Genomic DNA, 21,143 nt, shown 5'->3' with positions numbered 1-21,143 from the left:
GCTACCAAAACACTCACCAGAGCCATCCCCCTCCTGCCAGCACCATGGCTTAAATCAAAACTATGAGACTAAAACTTCAGCACACAGGTGGATTAAGGGGTTTCTCTGTCACTCCCTTCACTATCGGGAATCAAATGTGGAGAAGGGTTGTCCTCAGAGGTGGGCAGAGGTGGCATGGGGAAAAGGGGACTCCCTCTTGCTGTGTGAGTCCTGCTCCCTGCTGTGGCCTACAATGTGCCCTTGGCTGGGAACAGGAGGCAAAGACAGCTGAGGATGCCAAACTCAGCTCATGCCACACAGCCTGCATTGGGTGGCTCCTCTCCCCAGGGAACAGATCCCACAGGGGAGTCCCAAGGCAGGTCTGGGGAACCTACCTTTGATGCTGCTGAGAGACAATGAGCGATCCCGGTCTGCCAAGCTGGGCCCCAGTTTGCTGCTGCTGCTGCTACTGTTGTCCTTCTGCCGGGCCACAGCCACAGCAATGCCAACAGGCAAGTGCCTCACCTCCACCTCACCCTGGGAGCCAATGCTCTCACGGCCAAAGGATTTGGCACTCTCAGGTCTCTCAGGGTCCCTCTTCAGCTGCTTCGCTGGCTGCTGCGACAGCAGCTGCTGCACTTTGGAGGTGCCCAGCTGCGAAGAGTCCAACTTCATGTTGCCCAAGCCACCGAAGGGGCTTTTCTTGCCACAGCTCTGCCGGGACGCAGTCTCCTTGGCAAAGCTGCCACTGTACTTGATGAGGCTCTGCATGGCTGACCCTTCGCCATGGGAGGCGGGGTGGAGGACATCCGCAGCGCCCCGCGAGCCCACCACCGAGGACCGCGGCAAGCCGCTGGGGTCAAGGTAGACCTTCTTGGCTTCCTCCTCCGCCCGGGTGACGTGGTTGTGCTGCGCAGCCAGCACCGCCATCTGTGTGGTGGCAAAGTTGCCCATCTCAAAGGGCTTCCACTTCTGCTCAGGCGGTTTCAGCTGACCGTGGTCCAGGTGCTGCCGGGAGGAGTCTAAAGTGCCATAGACTTTTGCCGCTTCTTTGGAGCTGGATCGCTGGAAGCGGTCCCGCTCGCAGGGGCGATGCTCTGCCTCCGGACTTGGCTTCAGCAAGTCCTTGGAGGCCAGGAATTCCCTGCTCTCCGGAGAGCCCAGCCCCGGCCGGTTGAGGAAGGGCTCTGACGTGACCTGTCTCTTCAGTGCCATGGAGTTTGCCCTGATCACTGAGCCCTTCTCCCTCAGAGCCTCCATCCTTTTGGCATCACTGTGGCAAGAAAAGTCCTGGGACAAGAGCGTGCGGGAGGCGTCCACGAGGCACCGCTCCGTGGGTGACTGCAGCACCCCCACCTTGCCAAGGTCCTTGTCTTTCGCCTTGTTGTCACGGGCCTGCGAGGCGATTTGGATGGGCCCACTCCTCTCGTCGTAGGCTTCGACCGAAGGCACGAAGGTGGGGGCGATGACTTTGTGCTCCCTCCCCAGCTCCTTGGCCGGCGGGAAGATGGTGTACATGCTGGAATGGACGGGCTGCGGAGGGAATGTTGTGGCCGGCGTCATCTTCCCCGGCTGCGAGGGGTGCGGGGATGGGCAGCTGCAGGAGACGTGCAAAGCACCCACGGAGGGCAGGAGGGGCTCCCCCCGCTTCAGCCGCTCAGCGTGGGCATGCGCAGAAGGCCTCACGTTCTCATCGTGCCGAGCAGGATCCTTGGCACAGCGGTCCTGCTCAGCACCCAGGACCTTCAGCATGGGGTCCCCCCCACCGTTGCAGTTGCTGAGGGAAGAGCTCTGCAGTGGGTTCTTGGACTTGGGTTCCCCACCGCCCGCGCCCCGATTTGGCATGTGCTCGGCCAGGAATGGCGAGAGACGCTCGCCAACCTTCACTGCCTTCTCCACCACACTCACTTTCCGGTCGCTGTCGGGCTTAGTGTCCTGCGTGAGGTCTACCACACTGCGGGGCCGGGGCTCCTCCTTCGGCTTGCCCTCCTTCTTGGCAAAGGGCAGGGGCAGATCACTCCTGCATGCCCGCTCCTTCCCACCGGGGTCCTTCAGGACTTCTTTCGAGCTCTTGTGCAGCTGCCCAAGGTCCTTCTCCCGGAGCAAAGTGCTCGATGTGTGGTTGCCCGCGTTCCTCGAGAGGGGAGGCTGCGGATGCAAAGCGGACTGGCCCGCGTGGCTGGACAGGTAGAACCCATCTGCAGAGCAAAACCAAACAAAATTACCATGGGCCTCCAAGCCCTTCAGTCCTACACAGAGACAGGTGAGAGGTGGCAAACCAGTATGGAACAGGTTTCAGACATGGCCAGGAAGGACTAGGGCACAGAAGACCTGGCAGGTACCTCCACATGGCCCAGGTGGGGACACAGGACAGCCCTGTCTCTGACACATGCTAAGACTTGCAATGCAGCAGGAAGTTGGGGCTCCAAGGAGGGACCTGGACCAGGTTGCTTCCAGCATAGCCACATCAAAGACCTCGGTATTGTGAAGACATCCCTAGATGATAACCCAAGGGGGTTCCTGCTCTTCCCACTCATCATCCCAGCATCCAGCAGCTCCAGCAGCTAAGCAAGGCCCAAGGACAGGGCAAGCACCCAAGGGTGACGAAGGGGAAGGGTGCACAAGGACCCAGACTCACCTTTTTGTGACTCGAAGAGGCTGTGCTGACCCAGCTGGGCCAGGAGAGGACTGCCAGCGCTGGGGGGCTCAAGGTGGCTCAAGGGAATGTACGATGGGTAGAGCCCATTAGGCAGATGGGAAAAGCCTGCAGAAAATGGGAAACAGAAGAGGAAAACATGTTTCAGCCCAAGCAGCACGCCGCCTTGGAACGAGCCCTGCAGGAGCACAGACTGTTGTGGCTGTCGGTCCCTCGCACGCCAGGAGCAGCGGCTGCAAGGACGCGTGTGGCAATGCACACAGCCCACAGCAGGGAGTGCTGCTTGGGTTCCCCACTTCAGGTACTGACCCCCCGCTGCAGGAACCCCAGCATGCCCCTTGCACCTCTGCAGGGCTCTAACTTTGCAGCCGGTGGGATGCAAATAGAGCATGCTGCTTTCTGAGCAGAGCCTTAAATCTGCGAGTTAAACGACCAAACCACCTGGCCCATAAGCTGTTTTATCACAAGTACAGCGACCTGTGGGTGAGGGCACTCCCCAACACGCTTCCCAAGCAGCGATAAGACCCTCTTGCCAGCACAGATTTGCCAACACAGCCCGTCCCCACTGCAGCTGCCCCGCACCAGGTACAGGCTTTGGGGAAAGCGTGAGAGCATCCTCCACAGCAGCACACACGAAGCATAGTTTCACTTGCTCAAAACCAACATCTTATCCCTGAGGAAGGCAAACCAGAGGAGAAAACCTATTGCCTCCCCACGAGCTGATAAAAAGGCAGTGTGTCCCCAGGACCAAGCTGCCAGTGGTCTGGATAATGTCCTGGACACTGGGGCCCCCTCCAAGAGTGGGGCCCCCAGCAACGTCCTCATGCAAATCATCATCATCATCATTTCATCAGTGAATACAATCACCATAGTAGTGGTAATAACACACAACCTCTTGGCTACAGGCAGTAATTCCTCTGCAACACTGCCACCAAACGGCACCCATGTAATACTACAAACCCCACCATTCTGCAAGAACCAGCTTCCCAGTTGGTGCCATCATTTAAAAACTGATTAAAAGCTATCAGGAGAGTCTGAAGGAGCCAGTCAAGCCCTCTGCAACCCTCCACCCTTCCCCTCAGACCCCATTAGCAACGAACCTCCCCAAAATTCAACAATCCCACTGAAAGCAACCAGGCAATGAGCTTGTCAAGAGTCCAGCATTCAACTGGATCAAAACAACATCACACCAAAACCCAACAGGAGACAGAAGTTCAGTCCTTGAAGCTGCACGTGGAGCACCATCTGTGAGAGCTAGTCAATATTTCACATTATTTAGACAGCCGGGATCTCTTTCACATACATGTTTGCATCCTGGCACATGTGCTTCATCGACACGATGCTCCCCACAGCTCCTGGCCCAGATCCATCACCGACAGCTCCCAGCGGCATCACCTGCGCATGCCAACCCTCCAGCAGCAGGACCAGGGGAGATGCTGCACCCATGAAGTTCAATACAGAGCCCATTCCCAGTAGGTAAAATTCACCATTTAATCTTGTGCAGGGTGCTATAAAGGCACTGAGTGTGCACGCACATTTACACCTCTCTTTGGTCACCCCGAAACCTTCATACAGGAGCATTTCCAAACACACTTTCTTATTCCAGGGCTGGAGAGTGCTGCGTATCACCCAGGGGCACCTACCCTGGGTTAGCTGTGAGTAGCTCCACTCCACAGCATGTGTGCCTCAGCTGCGCCACCTCCACCGCACCGCTCTGGCATGGCTGGGCTGGCGACGAGCCAGCGTCTGGAGCAGGAGCGACGCATTTCCAAGGGAACTCAAGTCCCATCTGGCAGAGCACATGGTTGCAGCATGGCAAACCCCCGGAGCACCCCATACCATACCAGCCCGGCAGGACCAGCCTCAGACATCCCCACACGAGCCTCTTCTCCCAGCCAGACCTCGATCCCAGCTGCAGCTGCTCCAGCAGGCAAGAGGACCAGCACGGAGGTTGCAGCGAGACACATCCCACGCTGCAGACACTGCCATGGGCAGATACCCATGGCACATCCCCATTTCCACATGGTGCAAGGACATGAAGCCACCTTCAGAGGTCCAGAAAGGGAACAGGATCCAGCAGTATCATCCAGCACACGGACACCTGCACACAGTTTAAGCTACTGGTACTCAAAGAGGCATTTTGGCACCAGTTTGACTCCTGGTCCTACGGGGGCACGTCCTTGCCTGCGGCATCTTATCCTACCCAGGGGTAACACAGGGCCTGTCCTAGCTCCAAATGCTCTGGGGCTTCCTCCGCAATCAGAGCTATCACATCCCACCATGGGGATCCAACCCCAGCCCGGGGCTGCAGGAGGAGTGGGAAGGTCGGCCAAAAGAACAAGAGGACAAGGAACTGTGGGATGACAGTGGCCGAAGGGCAGATATAACCCCTCCAGCTTCCCAGTGTAGAATGAGCTGTCACAGAGGTTTTCCAGCTGCTGTGGTGGAACAGGGAGCAGAGCAGCAACAAGTGGCTTCATGTGCACTCTGAGCTGGGGACAGGTTGAGATGGACAAGCTGAGGACCCTGCAGGGCAGTGTAACCAGCTCAGCTGGGAGGCAGCAGCAGAACCAAGCTGATGCCACCAGCCAAACCACAAACCCACCTTGCACCGGGCAGCCCAGCAGCAGCTGCTCCTGGGAAAGGCATAATCCCAGTAAGGGGGCTCAAAGCCCATCCCAAAGCTTTGCAGGTGGGGAAACTGAGGCACAGGCAAGCACAAGGACCTGCCTGCATCACCCAGCTGACCAGCAGCAAAACCAGAGAGCCACCTGAACCCCAGTCTCCGGTTTACCAGCAATACTGTTTTCCCTTCATAAACGCCGGAGGGAGAAGCTGCCAGGTCTGTATTTACCTGGCCCATTCCCTGCCAGGAACCAGAGCAGGGGCAGGGAGGAGGGATCCAAGCCACAGCCTTCCTGGGGTTGAACCCAATGCAAATCCAACCCTGAGGCACTGCCAGAGTACCCCTTCCTCCATACAGCCATCCAGCAGCAATGCTGATGGGCTGGAGTAAGCCTCGCATACAGCCCAAAACCTGCTGCCCCACTCCCCCAGGCAGGACCTGGAGGTGAAGCTGCTCCTTCATGCGCTAAGTAGCTGCATTTGCAGGAAGCGGCCGCAGGCAAGTTGCTCCCTCCTTGGATCTCCACGCCAGAAAGCGATGCCAAGGGGAGAAACTGCAGTGAGCAATGCACAGCTCACCCCAACCATGGGCTACTGCCAGGGGAAAGGGAGGAGAAAGGGAGAAACCACAACCATCTCTGCCCAGGGCCAGAGTGTTTGCTGAACCAGCGCAACATCCTTTTCGCCCAGGGACATGCCGACAGGTCTCAGCAGGCTGAGCCACACTCCTCCAGCTGACTGCTCGCCCAGAGGCAGGCTGGCAGCACGGCGCAGGCAGGGAGGTGTGAGTCGGCAGCGCTGCCAGCACCAGACCAGCTGTGCCCCCCTTCCCTTCCCTGCCACGCCATGCCAAACACGTGTGCCCATCAGCACGGCCTCTGGCTGCCCGAGAAAGGCAGCACCAACAGAAATCCCGCATGGGCGCTTTGCTGGTGTGGGCACACATGATCCAAAGCAGCCCGGCTCAGAGGGTAAAAGGGTTTAAGGGGCACAGAGATCGTCCTTCGAGCCACCTTAACCCTGGTGACACCAGGATTCAGGAAGGTGACAGCCTGCAGCCAAAATACAAGTCTCTGCTCGGCTTCTCCTGCGATGCTTCAGTGGCCGTAGTGGATTGGCACAGAGTGGGGACGCACACCCGTCCCCTCCTTCCCAGCTCCAAGATGAGCTGGTAAAAATGTACCTGCTTTGCACGATTGAGACATAAATCACTAAGGGCTGTTATTAGAGGAACTTGGTGGGTGCAGATGTGTCAGCCCAGTTGAAAACATCTTCATCTTTGCTCAGCTCTCCAAAACAGCACGGGGCGGGGAAGAGGTATGGCCGGGTGACTCACCACCGAGAGGGGATGTGACTGATGGGGAGGTGAGATACCAGCAACCGCACAAACCACACACCAAACGTCTGGAGGCTGGAGGTCGTGCCCAGGGAAGCGAGCCCCACGTGCTCAGCCTGCTCGGGGCTTGCCCAAAGCTCCCCGGGAGGAGGGAGCCACCAGAAAACATCACCTGGCCGAGGCAGCGAAGGCAGAGGGGCAGGCGGACCGGCCCGCAGCACAGCAGGCTGCCGCACGCCACCAGTTGCCCAGAGTTTTTAACCTGTGGGCTCTCTCTGCCTCGGCCCCCTCAGTTCCTAGGCCTGAAATTCAGCCTAGGCTAGAGGAGTTGGCCATGCCTGGGTTGTGAAAGAGCAGGGGAGAGGGGGGACATGCTGGAACTGAATGCATCTCCCCTGCGGACACAGCTCTGACTGACGAGCTAGCCCACACACCTGATGAGACCCATGTGTGTGCCAGCGCTGGGAAAGCTTCTCCACTTCAGCCTGGCTGCAGGCGACTGGCCAGCACCTTCACAGCATCCCCACATTGCCCTCCATGCCGGCACAGAGGTGACAGCTCACTCAGACACCCACAAAGGGTCAAGGACAGCAAACAGGAGCGACACAGAGACACCACTCAATGGGGAATTCAATCCCCTCGTCCAGTTTTCCAAACCAGCCAGCAGCACCGATGCACCAGGGAGAAGTAGCATCCGCAAAGCCTCTGCTCATGCCTGGGGATGGCTCTCTGGTCCCTGCTGTCACCTCGAAGGGAATCACAGAAGACACAGCTCTGTGACAGCCCAGTGGCCTGGATGGGCAAGCAGGCAGCCACGTGCGATGCCGGCTGCAAAGCGCACCCTGAAGCAAAGCCCCGGGCATGAGCCATCTTTGCCCAAGAAGCCACAGCCCTGTCACCGGAAGACTGGTGGCCTCCAGCACCGCAGGAGAAGTGAAGTAACTCTCCCCCATCGGCCCCGTCTGCCCGTTATGGGTTTCTGCCACTTATGAAATATTTCCAACTGCCGGCATCTCGCCCCATCCTCCCTGGGCCATGATCGATGGACACGCTGCCAGGAAGCAGCCTGGCACCATGCAGCGCTGTGCAAGGGGCTGTGGCCAGAGGGGCCCCGAGCCAAAAAGCCTGGCCCCGTGGTCCCTCCAGTCCTAGCCCAGAGGGGCTGGGAAGCACAGCAGCAAGGATTTAGGTTTATTTCCATGGGACATTTTCAACTCTGGGCACCCATGGGAAATTTGCAGCCCCATTGCAGCCAGGATCTCAGCTGGCTGCTGGGCTCTGGCACGGAGCAAGAAGCTGCAGCTGCCTTTGGCCGCAAGCACGGTCACCTCTTCCCCAGTCCAGCTCGCAGTCCTCACAGGCAGCCAACTGGGACACCAGTCCATGCCACAAACAGCTGGATAAACACTTACGTCCTCACGAGTCCGCTTTCCCCGGCAGGGAGGGAGGGGAACCGGGAGAAGTCCAAGCACAGCCAGTACCCACTGGCCGCCAGCCCCCATGGGGCCCCCTCCTACCGCTGGCGGGACAGCCGCTGTATCAACACCAGCTGCCCGTGCTCACCATCGTCGATGCATCCCTGACCGTCTCCCTGAAGAAGGAGCAGGTTCCCAGGGGAGCCTCTTTTAGGGCCCCCCACTCCAGCACACACCTCCCCATCTGCCCCACGACCCAGAGGCACGCAGCAGTGAGGCACGGCCACAGCTATTTCTCATGCACACATTTATGGCTGCAAACAGCTGAGAGCCAGGAGTGCTGACAGTGTAAATCTTTGCCGCCTCCTGCCCTGTCTGCCAGGGCAGCTCTAGTGACACCCAAGGCACCAGAGCCGCCTTGACTCCGTGCCACACACGAGACACCAGCAATATGAGCCCCCAGACATGCTGGCTGAAACCAAAGCCCCTGGATCAGATGTGCCTGGACCGCAGCAGCGGCCAGTCCCCATCCCCGCAGCACCAAGCCGCTACCACCGTCGCAACCCACCACCCTCCACCCCAAAACCCGACCCTGCCATATTTACACCCCGTACCGCGAGGCTGGCAGTTGCTTCAAAGCCTTAATTTACAGCCTCGATTCTCCACATCCCCTGAATGCCTTCGATCTCATCCCCCAGATCCAGAAGAGCCAGGTCAATTTCATTCCCTGTTTAATCTTCTAAGGGCCCCGGCAAGCTTGGAGACAGAATCCTCCAGCAGGGGATCCACACGCCCAGCCTTTGCCGGCTTGAAAACTGCCGCGCCGCTTACCTTCAGCTGTAGAAATCACTATCTTAAAAGCCAAGGTGAGTTTCCACCCCTCCCAGCTCAGTGCAGCTCTCTATTGTTTCTTTTAATTTTATTTTATTCCACATGGGACTCTGTGTCCAGGCTGCTTTATTTTTAAGTGGCTCTTGCTCAATATTTACTATTGCTCGCAGCTGCGTCAGCACAGAAACACCGCGTGCTCCCGCCGGGTTTCCAAAGAGCCATCCTGCAGCCATTACCCCGTGCCGATGCCGTGCCATGATTTTACTGCCGTGCTACCCTCGTGCTGAATCACCACGCTGCCGGGCATCCCCGCAGCCAAGGCACACTAAAGGGCAGGGTGATCGCGCAGGGCACAGAGCAGGGGTTCCCTGCTTCTGTGGAAATAAATATCATCAGGCTGAGCCCTACTGCTCACCTCCTCCTCACCCAGGAGCTGGAACAGCCCCAACGCCCTGGAGATGGCGGTGGAGGAGAAAATGGGAAGAAGTGGCTGCAAGGGCTCAAGGGATCAGTGCTCATGCCCCAGCTCTGCCCCCGGCATCCTGCAGACTCATCCCGTGCCTCAGTTTCCACTGTGCAACAAAGCAAATGCAATCTGAGGTCTACCAGTGCATCAGGGCTTGGGGCCACAGAAGGACACCAATGAGATGCCCTGAAGATCTCCCGCGAGGTCACCCACCAGCTCCCTGCTGACAGTGTCTTCATAGGGGGCAGCAAGAAGGCACCCAGGTGAGGACACAAATCCCTCTGGCAGAAGGAAGGTGGCTCTTCCTCTCGCTGGAAGGGCCAGGATGGAAACCATCCCACTGGGACCCTTGACATGATGAGCAGCCAGCCTGCACAGGCTTGAATACGTGGTCTGGGAAGCACCGACCCAGTCCCACATTAATCCTGATGCACAAACACTCAAACCAGTGTCAATGCTGCCAGGTCACTGCCGGCTGCTACAGCAGAAGATTCTCCTCTGCATCCCCAGCCTGAAATCCCCCACGTCAGATGTCTATCCTTTTCCACTGGCATAATTAAACCCAACACCCCAATGGGATCCACCACAACCTCCAGGCTCTCACTATGCACCCACACAGCTTTCCTCAAACAGCAAGAAGCAACCCAGTGGGGTCTTCGGCTCTACATTTACTAAGATGCTGTATGGAAATAAAAAAATAATAATTTTAAGTCTCCAACTTATTAGCAGAATCCCCAGGAATGCAGAACCTGGCTGCTAGACTGTAGCCTCGCCTTCCTCTCCTGACTTGCTAGGACAGCATCAAAATGCGTTTGCTCTGGTCCATCCTTCATCATGGTGAAGGCCCTCCAGCCACTGGTGCTGGCACAGGGGCCCTAAGACTGACTCTGCTCCTAGCACCAGACACACACCTTCATTGCAGGTGCTCCCCTTCCTTCCTAAGCACAGAAATTTATCTCACCCCATATTTTAAAAAAAAAAAATAACCCAAACTCAGTGCAGAGATGTGATGCAAACAGGCGAGCCCCCGCTCCCCTCAGGCCAAGCCCTGCCTGTGCGATTAACCCAGCAACACCCACACACCGGCTGTCCCGTGCCTTCGTTAGAGAAGAGCTCGTTACCCTTTGTTGCCAGAGTTGGGAGAGCTACAGGCGCTCGGAGGGGGGAGGTTATTGCGGGATGGCACGGGTGCCGGTCCCCACATCACCTGCACCGAGTGCCTGCCAGCAGCAATTAAATCAGCCTTCAAAGAGCGATCCCAGCTTTCCCAGCGCCATTAGCCGTGCCCTGGAGGGAACACGGTCTATTTTCAGCCACAATGACTTAAGACCAGGTCACCAGCAGGTTAAATGGGACTGTGCAGCATTATCTCTGTGCCCTCCCATTGAGAAATTAAACACCGCTGCGTGATGAGCAGCGGCTGGCCCTGCGGACACACTCCAGGGCGCCCACCAAAAGGTAAATGCCACCTGCCCTCTCCTCCCCTCAGCTTCCCATTGCCGGCCGTGGCTGCCCACTGCCCTGGCTGCCTTCCCTCTGCGTGGGGTGGTGGGCCACCGTGGGTTGTTTGTCCCTACCTGTCCTCCTGTCCAGCACGGTGAGGGCTTGCAGCCAGGACGGTCCCCACCATGCCCAGGCATGCTGGAAGGAGCCTCAGCACCCCCCATTCTGCAAACCCAAGCCCACACAGCATCAGACCAGGGCTGCTCATCTCGCCCCTTCCTCCAGAAACCCCGTGGCCCGACTGCAAGTCCCTAGGCTGGGGACTGCCCCAAGCCACAGGTTTCGCCGGGGTTTCACCAGAGCCACTGGAGAGGTGGCATCTCAATCCACTTTGCCAGGAGGGCCACCACCAAAACCCAACCAGCTACCCCACCACTAACATCTAGCGGGGAGGTGGCAGCTGGATGAGGGATTGTTTTGCCTCCCAGGCCCCTGCCAGGCGCAGTCAGCACGAGCCGGGATGACTCAAAGCCCTGGGAGCCACGGCCTCCGTCACTGCTTATTTTAAACCTTGTTTGCAAAGCGGCTGCCGTGGCTCAGCACCTCTCGGGGTGCTTTGCAAAGGGGGTGGCACCGCAAGGGGAAACTGAGGCACGGAGCAGCACGGCACCCCACTCTGGCCTGAACACCGCAACGCCAACATGTGTGCACTCAGTGAACAGCCAGCAACCACCACACGACATGGGGGTCTGGGCAGTGAGAGGGGACCGGCTCCAAGAAACACCCCAGGGCTGGAGGGAGGGCATCGCCGATGACCCAACTGAGTCCAATTGGCTCCGGCTTTGTGTTTCCCGCTTGGCCAGGACAGAGCAAGCGTGTGGTGAAGCTGGCAGCGCCCGTCTGTACTACTCCATGTGCCACAGGGGCAAACGTATCCCTCTCCCAGAGCCCAACACCGGCCTGCACAGCATCTGCAGGGACCCAAACCACCCCGGGAGAAATTCAGCAACAGGCTGCAGACATCTGGGGGTGGAAGAATGAGACCCGCAGAAGAAGCACGATCCCATAAGCTTCTTTTCCTTAGGAAACCAGGCTCAAAAGATCAGCCTACGCCCAGCCTCTCCCTGCAACCCCACGTTCAGCCCTTTTTCCTTCCAGAGGCTCCAGCCCTCCCCGCATCCTCCTGAACATCAGCCCACATCACCTTTTCTGCACTGAAAAAGCACTGAACCGTGAACTGAAAGGGTCTCTGCAGCCGGCGAGCACCCAACACCTCCCCGCCGCCAATAACGGGAGATAAACCGCGGAGGCAAATATTATGGCAATGAGGTTTAATTCCTGATGAATTATGCAAATCCATATTCAAATTGAAGCACAACCCTTGGGCTCCTGACAAACTGCCAACCTGACCCCGATGTCACAAGGCAGGGACAGCCAGCCCTTGTTGGGTGAAGCACTAGATGGATGCCCTATATATGTATATATAGGCACACATACGTGTTTGCACATCTCGACTAGGGAGACCAAGGAGCACCTGCAAGAACGATCCAAGAGCGACTTTTTGCATTTCTCTTTCCTCTCAGCTGTATTTAGCCTGGCCAGGGAAAGCCACCAAGCTTTCGTGTCCTCCACAAGATGGAAGCGGCTTGGGTAGATGACGAGATTCAAAGCAGGAAAGAAGATAAAATTGACCATGGCTGGGGCTGAGAAGGAGGGGAGGCAGAGGGGGGCGGGAGGGGAAAGCCTAAAACACTTGTGCTAATATGAATGTCAGCCCTGAAACCGAGGAAAGGAAGATCTGTCCACAAAACAGTCACAGAGACAGCTCATCTGATGAAAGTAGGAATTTCCGATCCCACACAAACCCCGAACATCTATTAAAAGCAGCAGCAGAATCGCCGCTTTGTGTTGCTAATCTCATTAGGGAGAAAGCCCCGCTGTAGCGCTGCGATTGCAAAGGGGAACCCCAGCACGCTGCACCCACGGGGAGCCTGGCACAGTGTGCCTGCCCAGCGGAGCGGAGCCGGGAGAAAGGTGTGCTGGGCTTTCACGGGCACCCCGGGAAGGCTCCTGCTCTCATCTTTACTCACCTGCCCAGATCTTTACTCGCTGGAGTATCATCTGCTTGGTTTGCGTGTGACACGGCATGTGGGATGCCTCCCCACCTAGCAGACCAGGACACGAAACACCAGAATTGCACACACTGTGCGGCGATAACACGGGCGCTATTTCATTCACACGCCACTACCGGCACTGCCTGCAAGCAGCAGAGAGCTGAATCCCTTCAAAACCCTTCCTCCCAAGCACGCTGGCCATTTCAATTACTTTTTTTTTTTTTTTTAATTAAAATCAATTGAACCAGGTGTATTAAAAGCATATTTAAGCCACAGGGAATTCTGCTGTAAAGGGATTGGGGGCAGAATGGGAAGCAGGGGCAATACATCTAACCACCAAACATAAGAAAGGATCTTTGCTCACAGTAACATGGCAGGGTAAGATGGATGGTGGCAGGCACAAGAGCAACCTTTGCAGAAGTTGCCGGGGATACAGACCCAGAGAGAGAGGGCCGAGTGCCTTAAAATCTCCATTATTCCCCTAAAAAGGCATGTTCTCTCTCAAACATACCATGTTACTCCTTCCCTTGCTGCCGAGCCCACCATGTTCGGCTTGCCTGCCTGCACCCAGCTCCCGCAAAATGGCTCTTCGGCCACTCCTGCGCTGGCAATAAAATTTATTCCCAAGGTCACTTCACTCTTTTGCCACTATTTCAAGTCGTGCTGGATTTAAACAAAACCCAGCCTCAGAGATACCGAGCCCTCCCTCAACTCCTCCTTTCTGCCCATCACCTCCCTGATTTAGAGATACCAAACTCTCAACTACCTTTTGCCTCCCATAACCGTCAGTGACAACAGCTGGAGAGGAAAACCGGAGCATATTGCGCACCCAACAGCTGATCCTCACGGCGCGGGGAGAGAACCCAACTGTCACCGCCGCGGTGCTGCCGTGCGGCAGGGCTCCTGCCGCGCCGTCCTCCCCAGCCAGCGTGGTCGGGGACGGGCATAAAGGGTTTGTGCGGTTGCCGTTCCCTTGGTGTTTAAGAGCTGGAGAGAAGCGAACGATAAGCAAAGCAAATAAATAGCAGGGAGAGACAGTGTTTTTCCCCAGCTGGTGGGCATGTCGCGATGCCTGCAGACATCCAGCTGTACCATCCCAGAGCGAAGCCAGCCAGAAACCCGGCACTGGGAGAAAACGCGGGGAAAAGGAAACTCCCAAATCCTCATGGCCGGGGAGAGGCAGCACCCTGCAGGGCAGCTGCACCAGAGCGCTCCCCTCCCAAACTTTGCTTTTTAAAGAGCATTCCCAGCTGGAAAAGCCAGCAAGGGTCTGCCGCGGCTGGAGGCAGTGCTGGTCTCTCACCCCGGCCCTGTAGGCAGGGAGCTCGGGGCTGCCCACGGTTTTTCCCCACTTCCCCAACCCTGCCTGCATTTTCAGGTCGATTCAGGGCCCACTGTGCTCTCCATTTCAGCAACAAGGCAGAACAAAGCACGCCCTTGTCCTCAGCACCTCAAGCAGGCGATCCTGGATCACGTTACCTAACCCAGACCAACATCTCCTCGTCCCGGCAAGGCAGGTTTCATGTCAGCACATGCCAGGCTGGCCCCGATTCCCTGCACCACCTCCCGCCTGAAGCTTTAATTGGACCAGTTTAGTACACGCTGAAAACACACGGAGCCTTGTTTCAACTCGTCGGGCGCTAACCCCAGCTAAAGGAGGTGATCCGACACCCTCCTGCCGGTTGCAGCCGCGGCCGAGCCGCAAGGCGCTCACCTGGAAGGCTGCCGTAAGACGTTAATTCCCCTCAACAATGTTCATTTCCATATTCATCAGAAGATGGTGAAATGACAAGATGGGGGGTTATTTACTATATAATTATAAACTAATTTCAGCTTTACCCTGGGTTATCCTAGGAAGGAGATCTAAAATTTCCTTACGAAAGCCCTGCTCTGCTAACCACGTCTGCAACGAGATTAATTCCCGGCAATTTCCATTTCTCCAACAGCTGCTGTGCTGGGAAAGAGCAGGAGCTTGTCCCCAACACCGGGGACCTGCCCGGTGCCCCGAGCCATCCCAGGCTAGGATTTACAGCACTGGCACATCCTCCGGATCAAATTTTCACTGGCATACCATCAGTCAGGGCTGGGACCTGGGGTTGTCCAACCCCACCGAGGGGACTCAGCGCTGGGTGGGGGACAAGGCTTGCTGGGGGTAGGAGAAACGCTGCCAGAAACCATGTGAATAAAGCACATCTTTACCAGTGCCGTGCATCAGAGGCACGGCCAGGCTCCTACCCATTCAGCTGGGGAAGGTGTTGGAAACCCTAACACAGCGGAGGATCCCGCAGGACCTCACCCCGAGCAAGTTTACGTCACCACATTGGCTCTTGGGCTCTCATCTGTGGTTCGAGCTCAGGGCCCCTGTCACCAGCTACCGCCATGGGGATGAGAACTTCATTGGGGGGCTGCAGGACAGGTTGGAAGCTCCTTCCCACCCCTCCTGAAGGATGAGGATGCCCCCCCACAATGCACCCCACCACCAGGACCTCAGGTAGACCACCGGGACATCAGGGAAAGGAGTCCCCAGCACCCCAGGAGCGCGTGGTGGGAGACTCTCAGAAATGCAGAAGCCCCTTTCTTCCCCCCATTTCATCCCCAGTGCAAAACCAGAGACCACTACCGCCTTGCTCACAGCCTACAAGTTGGCCACAGGCCCAAGGGAGCTGCAGGGGCATCACTTAATGGCCGAGCACTTCCTCCACCCCTGGGGATGCCGGGTGTAAACAGGAGAGCGTGACGGGTCCGAGCACAACATCCCTGCCCGGTGCAGGCCAGCATCACCTCCCCAAGCCCTACCAGGACAAGCACGTCTGCTGATCTGCCTCAAAACACATACCAAAAAGCATCTAATTTCACCAAGGCCTCAAGGGAAGAGAAACATCTCCCCAGGCAGGTCTCCAGCCAGTCCACATTCCTCCCGGTTACACAGTGAGCCCCTGCCCCAAGGAGCCCCCTGCGCTCAGCCCCTCGCACCACCCCCTGGGCGGGCAGGGAGGGGGAACGCGATTTCAAGGGCTATTAAACACCGATGGTATTTTCCTTGCAGCATCAAAACGTGACCGAAATGAGCCGCGCCGAACCACAGCCAAAATCCCACCGCTGCTCTGGGAGACCCCTCCTCCCCAGCACAGCTACAGGGAGGAGCAGGGCACAGCTTGGTCCAGCAGCACATCGGTGCTATCCCGGTGTCTCTATCAGCAAAGCGATTTTAGCGTGGATGCAGTTTAGATGAGCAAATTGTGCTTCTGCTGGCACCACGGACGGCAAGGCCTCCTCTGCAAAATCTGCCGGCTCAGCAGAAGCACAATTTGGCCATTATAAGGATGGCTACAGTGGGATTTTGCTGGCACAGCAAAGCTCTCTGGGGCGGGATGGGGGGGGTGGGGGGTGGTATTTTGGTTTTTTTTCCTTCGTTCCTACCTGGCCCAGCTGTCTGGAAAAACTTCTCCCTGGGCACAGCAGGCCTGGAAGCAGGGATGATCTCCAATCCGCCTTAAATCCCTGCATTTGAATGCACATGCTAATGTGGAAGTAGGAAAGCAAGCAAACCAAAATCTCTCCCCTCCGCCTGACTGCCTTTCTTTCAGCCACAGCTCTCGAGCTGGGTTTAACACAAAGTCAGCTCTGCTTGAACAGGTGTGTCCCTTTTCCCGGGCACAAGTAAGTGTTTCTGAAGCATATTTTAATGGAAGAGGCTGGGCATCCTTTCATACAAACGTGAATCTGTTCAGGTAGCACCCCCATACACATCCCACCCAGGAAAGGATACCTCAATACATGGCGAAAAGCAGGTTTTTATTATTATTATTATTACTACTTTAAACTCGGAGAGTCTTTTTTGCACGAGGACAGTATTTGCTCGCAGGCAGCCCCGCTGCCTGGCAGGGACGCAGTCCCAGAGCAGCCCTTCGCAACTGAGTCCACGGGAGCCTTTTCCACCTCCCTCAAAACACAGAAGCTGCCAAGAACAACGCGCCCACCGCGGGACGGAGCCAAGACCAGGACACTCGTTTGGACCTGAGGACAGTGGGGTAGGGAAAGAGCAACACTCTAAACCCCCCCATATTTTGAGCCGCGGGCTGCAGAGCAGAGCGAACTCGGCCGCCTGACTCCATCGATTGCAGCCTCTTTTTATACAAGGTTTTCCCAGCAAGCTCGGCTGCTGCCAGGGATGAAATTCCATTGCAAACAGTCACCTTCCTCCCCTGGCCCTCGGCAGGGCCCGTCGGGAGCACCCCGCTGCTCCCCGGCCCCCATAACCCCCCTGCCCTCCTCGGGGACGGGGACATGGCGATGCCCAAGAGCACCCAGGGTGGGGGGGGGACGCGGGCTGGCAGCCCGCAGCGGAGGGCTAGCTCACCTCCCGCCTCGGCCTCCAGCTCACTCCTCCCTCCGTGCGCTTCCAACAAAGGGGCTTCTGTCCCCGTCCCCCTGGCCTGCACGGCAGTGGCCAAAACACTACCACGGAACAGAAACCCCCCAGAGAAGAGCCAAGGGTCCGGGGGTCACTGGGAGCAGCCCAGGCGCTGTATTTTGGCGCTGGGGCAGAGCCCGACTGCCGTAACGAGCAGAGGCTATGAGAAAAATAAGAAGTCGGTGCCGACGATAACTGGATCTTCAAATATGGCAAATCACGCTATTTTTATAGGGGCGTATTTATTTTAGGAGGACGCTGGGACAGATTCAACAGTCTCTTTCTTCAGCCCAGCGGTATTTAAAGATCGGTTTGAACTGGCTCTATTTAAAGGCTTCGCCTCCTGCCCACTTTTCTTAACCCCTTGCACAAGCCTTTGCTTTCCACCCCTCCAAACTCCTCCTAAAAACAAAACACACACAAAAAAAAAAAAACCCCAACACAACAGAAGCGACACACACCAACATCAAGCCTGCAAACGCAAACCTACAAAAGGGCCCCACCGTAGGAGGAAGCAATCATCATTTCAAACGATATTGTTAAAGCCATAAAAAAAAAAAAATCCCTGCCTATGCCACGGCCTGGGTGTAATGGAAGTTTCGACTTGATTGTACATATCTTTTGAACGTGGTCTAGCCTGGTTGCGAAGTGCCGCGCCGCGGCAAAGCCGATCTCACAGAGCGAGCTTTGCGAGCGATTGTGGCGGGGAGCGCGCGGGGGAGAGCCGGGCACCACGGAGGGGCAGGCGCGGATGGGGGGCTTCAAAAGACTTCAGAGAAGGGAAAATAAAAATAAGAATATATTTTAAAAAAATATAAAGTCTGAGGGATCACAAAACCTGTTCCCTCTGTGAGGGGCCCCAAACGCGAGGCTCGCTCCCAGCGCAAGGGCTTGCGGAGCAGTGGGAAAGCTCACGGACGGCGGCGGGGAGCAACGCTTTGTCGGCTCGGCTTGGCTGGAGCTCGGCGCCTCCCTCCCGGGCTGCCTGGATTTCAGGAAAGCACCAGAAAAGGAAACTTTGGGAGGGGAAATAAAACAAAAAAAAAAAAAAAAGAAGAAAAAAAGAAAAAAAGAGAAAAAAAAATCACCCAATAGAAAAAAAAAGAATCAAGAAGAACAAAAAAAAAAGAGAAACAACCACCCGCACTCGGTTTGGCTTGAGACTGTCCAGACGAATTTTTGCAGAGATCGTATTCTGTTTTTGCAGGAGGTGGGGGGGGGGGGGGGGAAATACCAAGGACAAAAAAAAGGGAGGGGGGGGGAAAAAAAAAGAAAGACAAAAGGGAAGGAAAAAGAAGGTGTTTGCCCATGTGCTTGGCTTCATAGCCGTTCCCTTTACACCTCTCCTCTTAGCACCTGGGAAATTGGCAGTGCCACCTAGTCTAAAACTAATAAATCTTTTTCCCTCGATTCGGGCTGCTTCCTTCTCTGCAGATGTTGGCAATCAGGTTTGCAAATTTCAAAGTCATTCATCCCGGGCGGCTGGGAGAAAAGCAGGTTTATTATTGCAAAACCTGTCACCCTCCCAACGCCTAAAGTAAACTCCGAGTCACCCCTCCACGCCCAGGGGAAAGAAAGGGAAAAAGAAAAAAAAAAAAAAAGAGAGAGAGAAATCAAACGGTCAGAAATGCCTCAATCCCAGGGCAAGCTCGGCAGCAGGCGGGCAGGAGAGCGGGCAGGAGAGCGGGCAGGAGAGCGGGCAGGAGAGCGGGGGCAGCGTCCTCCCGGCGGCTGCCGGACCCCGCGTTATCCCACCCTGCGCCTGGCTGCGAAAGGGAGCTCGGAAAGGGGGGGAAAATCCAAATCCCTCCCCAGAAAAAAAAAAAAAAGAATTTAAGCAAATAAATAAAAAGCTGACTGCGGGGTGGGGGGGGAGTAAACACCGTCCGTTTCAATATCTGCTTGTTGTTTTAATGGAGAGGCAGCCGTGAGGCTGCCTGAAGCGCGTTGGGAAGGGGGGAAAAAACCACAAAATCTATCAGGCGGTAGCAGTCTCTGCATGGAAGTGTTGTTTGCAGGTTTAAAAAAATAATAATTACCAAAAAAAAAAAAAAAGAAAAAGCCAAACAAACCCACCAAATCCCGCACTGCCGGCAGCGGGTCCGGCACATTGGGAAATGACCAAAACTGCCCCGGTTTTGCCACTTTTGGGATTTTCGGTTGGGATTTTTTTCTTTTTCCTTTTTTCCCCTGGCCACGAAGCTCCCCGCGGGGCAGCGCAGCCACTTCCCCTCTGCACTCCGACCTGCCTCTCTCCCAGCTTTCCCGAAAACAGGATTTATCCCACAAAACACCCGCAACCGCCTCGGCGGGGATTTCTTTTTCTCCGTCCCAACAAAACTGCGCTTGAGGGGGAAAAGTGTAATTTCCCCCCCCCCATTCCCCTATTTTTTCCCCCCAAATCAAAGCAGGGCGAGGCAAAACCTTTGGGGAAAACATGCGAAAAGGCTGCAAGCGTACATATATAGAGAATTATTACATTTTTTTGCGGTTAAAGCCCCACCGCCCGCCGGGGTGCAGGGGAGGGGAGGCGCGGGGGCTGCCGGAGGGGGGGTCCGCGGAGCCTTACCCGGGTGGGAGTGGAGGCTGATGCCCGATGCGAGGAATTTTCCGGGCTGGAGGGCGGCGGGGAGCCCGGCGGCCATGGGCCCGGCGGCGGGGGCCAGGCGGCCGGTGGCTCCCAGGCGGTGGCTCTCCATGGCCAGCCCGGAGAGCAGCGGAGGGGGGCCGTGCACCGAGCGGGGGGGCCCGAAATCTCGGCCATCCATCATCCACTCGCCGGCTTCAAGGAGTCTCCCGGATCGCTGTCGGTGCCCGCCACCGCCTTCCCCCCCCCCTCCCGCCCCCCACCCCCCCTCCTCCTCCTCCTCCTCCCCAAAAAAATCAGATGGTTTTCAAAAATAAGGCGTCCAAGCGTCCCATGGCGCGGTGGAGGGAGCCAGCCCCGGCGCGGCGGTCTCGGCGCTGCCTGGAAGAGAGAAGAGGGGTGCGGTGAGCCAACCTGCCCCGACCTCCCCCCCCCCCCCGCTCCCGGCCACCCCCCAGCAAACACCCCCCAAAAACCCACCCTCACCTTCCCGACCGGGTTGGGGTGGGGGGTGAAGAGAAGGAGGGGGGTGAGAAAAAATAATCCAAGGAAAACTTGTGGCAAAGGGCGGGAAATAAAAAATTGAAATATTTTTAAGTAATTTTTAAAGAAAAGTGTTAAATTTGTCACCCGCAAAGCCACCGCCGGGGCGGGGAGCGCCCCGCCGCAGCGCCCGCAGCCCGGCTCCGGCGGGACGGACCCGCCGGGGAAGCGGCGCTGCTTTTCTCCCCGAAGCGCAAGAAAACAAACACCAAAAAACTCCCCCAAAAACAATTAACCCCTCTTCCAATTTTCCCAATTTCCCTTTCTTTTTTTTTCCCCCCCTCGTTTCCCCCGGGGCTGCTTTACCCCGCCGAAAGCCGCCCCGCCGCCGCCGGCAGCGCCCGCCGAGGATGAGGCTCCGGCGGCGGAATCGCTCCCCCAGCCCCGTTTCTCGCCTTTTTTCCCTCATTCCCAAAGCTCCAAAACCGCCGCTTGGCCTTTGGGGTTTTTTTTTATCCCGTTTTCCCAGCGCCGCTCCCGCTCGGGAAAAAAAAAATCACGTATTATCACTTCCCGACAGAGAAAAGAATAGATATATATTTTAAAAATATATATTTGTACTTGCAGCCTGACGAGGCGAACCCCCGCCCGCCGGGTTTTGCACCGGGATAGCGACAAATAAACACTGCGGGGAATAAAGTGGGGTTTTCTCTTCCCCCCCCCCCCCCCACTCCGGCGCTACCGGAGCCCCGGGAGCCGCCGCTCCGCTCCGCCCCGGCCCCGCCGCCCTTCCC

General features: G+C 56.8%; 1 protein-coding gene across 5 annotated transcripts in view; it reads right to left on the bottom strand.

Moving 5' to 3' along the window:
- The window catches only part of TNRC18 (trinucleotide repeat containing 18), a 56,991-nt gene extending 36,866 nt beyond the window's left edge, over positions 1–20,125 (bottom strand). For 4 of the 5 annotated variants that reach the window (XM_064461534.1, XM_064461535.1, XM_064461536.1 and 1 more), the window contains exons 1-3: positions 19,849–20,125; positions 2,618–2,743; positions 375–2,177 (exon numbers count right to left, since the gene is read on the bottom strand). In XM_064461534.1, the coding sequence (XP_064317604.1) occupies positions 375–2,177; positions 2,618–2,743; positions 19,849–20,050 (2,131 nt within the window). In that variant the 5' untranslated portion in view covers positions 20,051–20,125. The remainder of the gene's footprint in view (positions 1–374; positions 2,178–2,617; positions 2,744–19,848) is intronic. The other variant, XM_064461537.1, reaches the window with a different exon arrangement.
- Between the last annotated feature and the right edge of the window lie 1,018 nt (positions 20,126–21,143).

The sequence above is a fragment of the Phalacrocorax carbo genome, chromosome 10 (genome assembly GCF_963921805.1).
Source record: "Phalacrocorax carbo chromosome 10, bPhaCar2.1, whole genome shotgun sequence".
NCBI lineage: Eukaryota > Metazoa > Chordata > Aves > Suliformes > Phalacrocoracidae > Phalacrocorax > Phalacrocorax carbo.
This window is presented reverse-complemented; position numbering and strand designations above follow the sequence as displayed.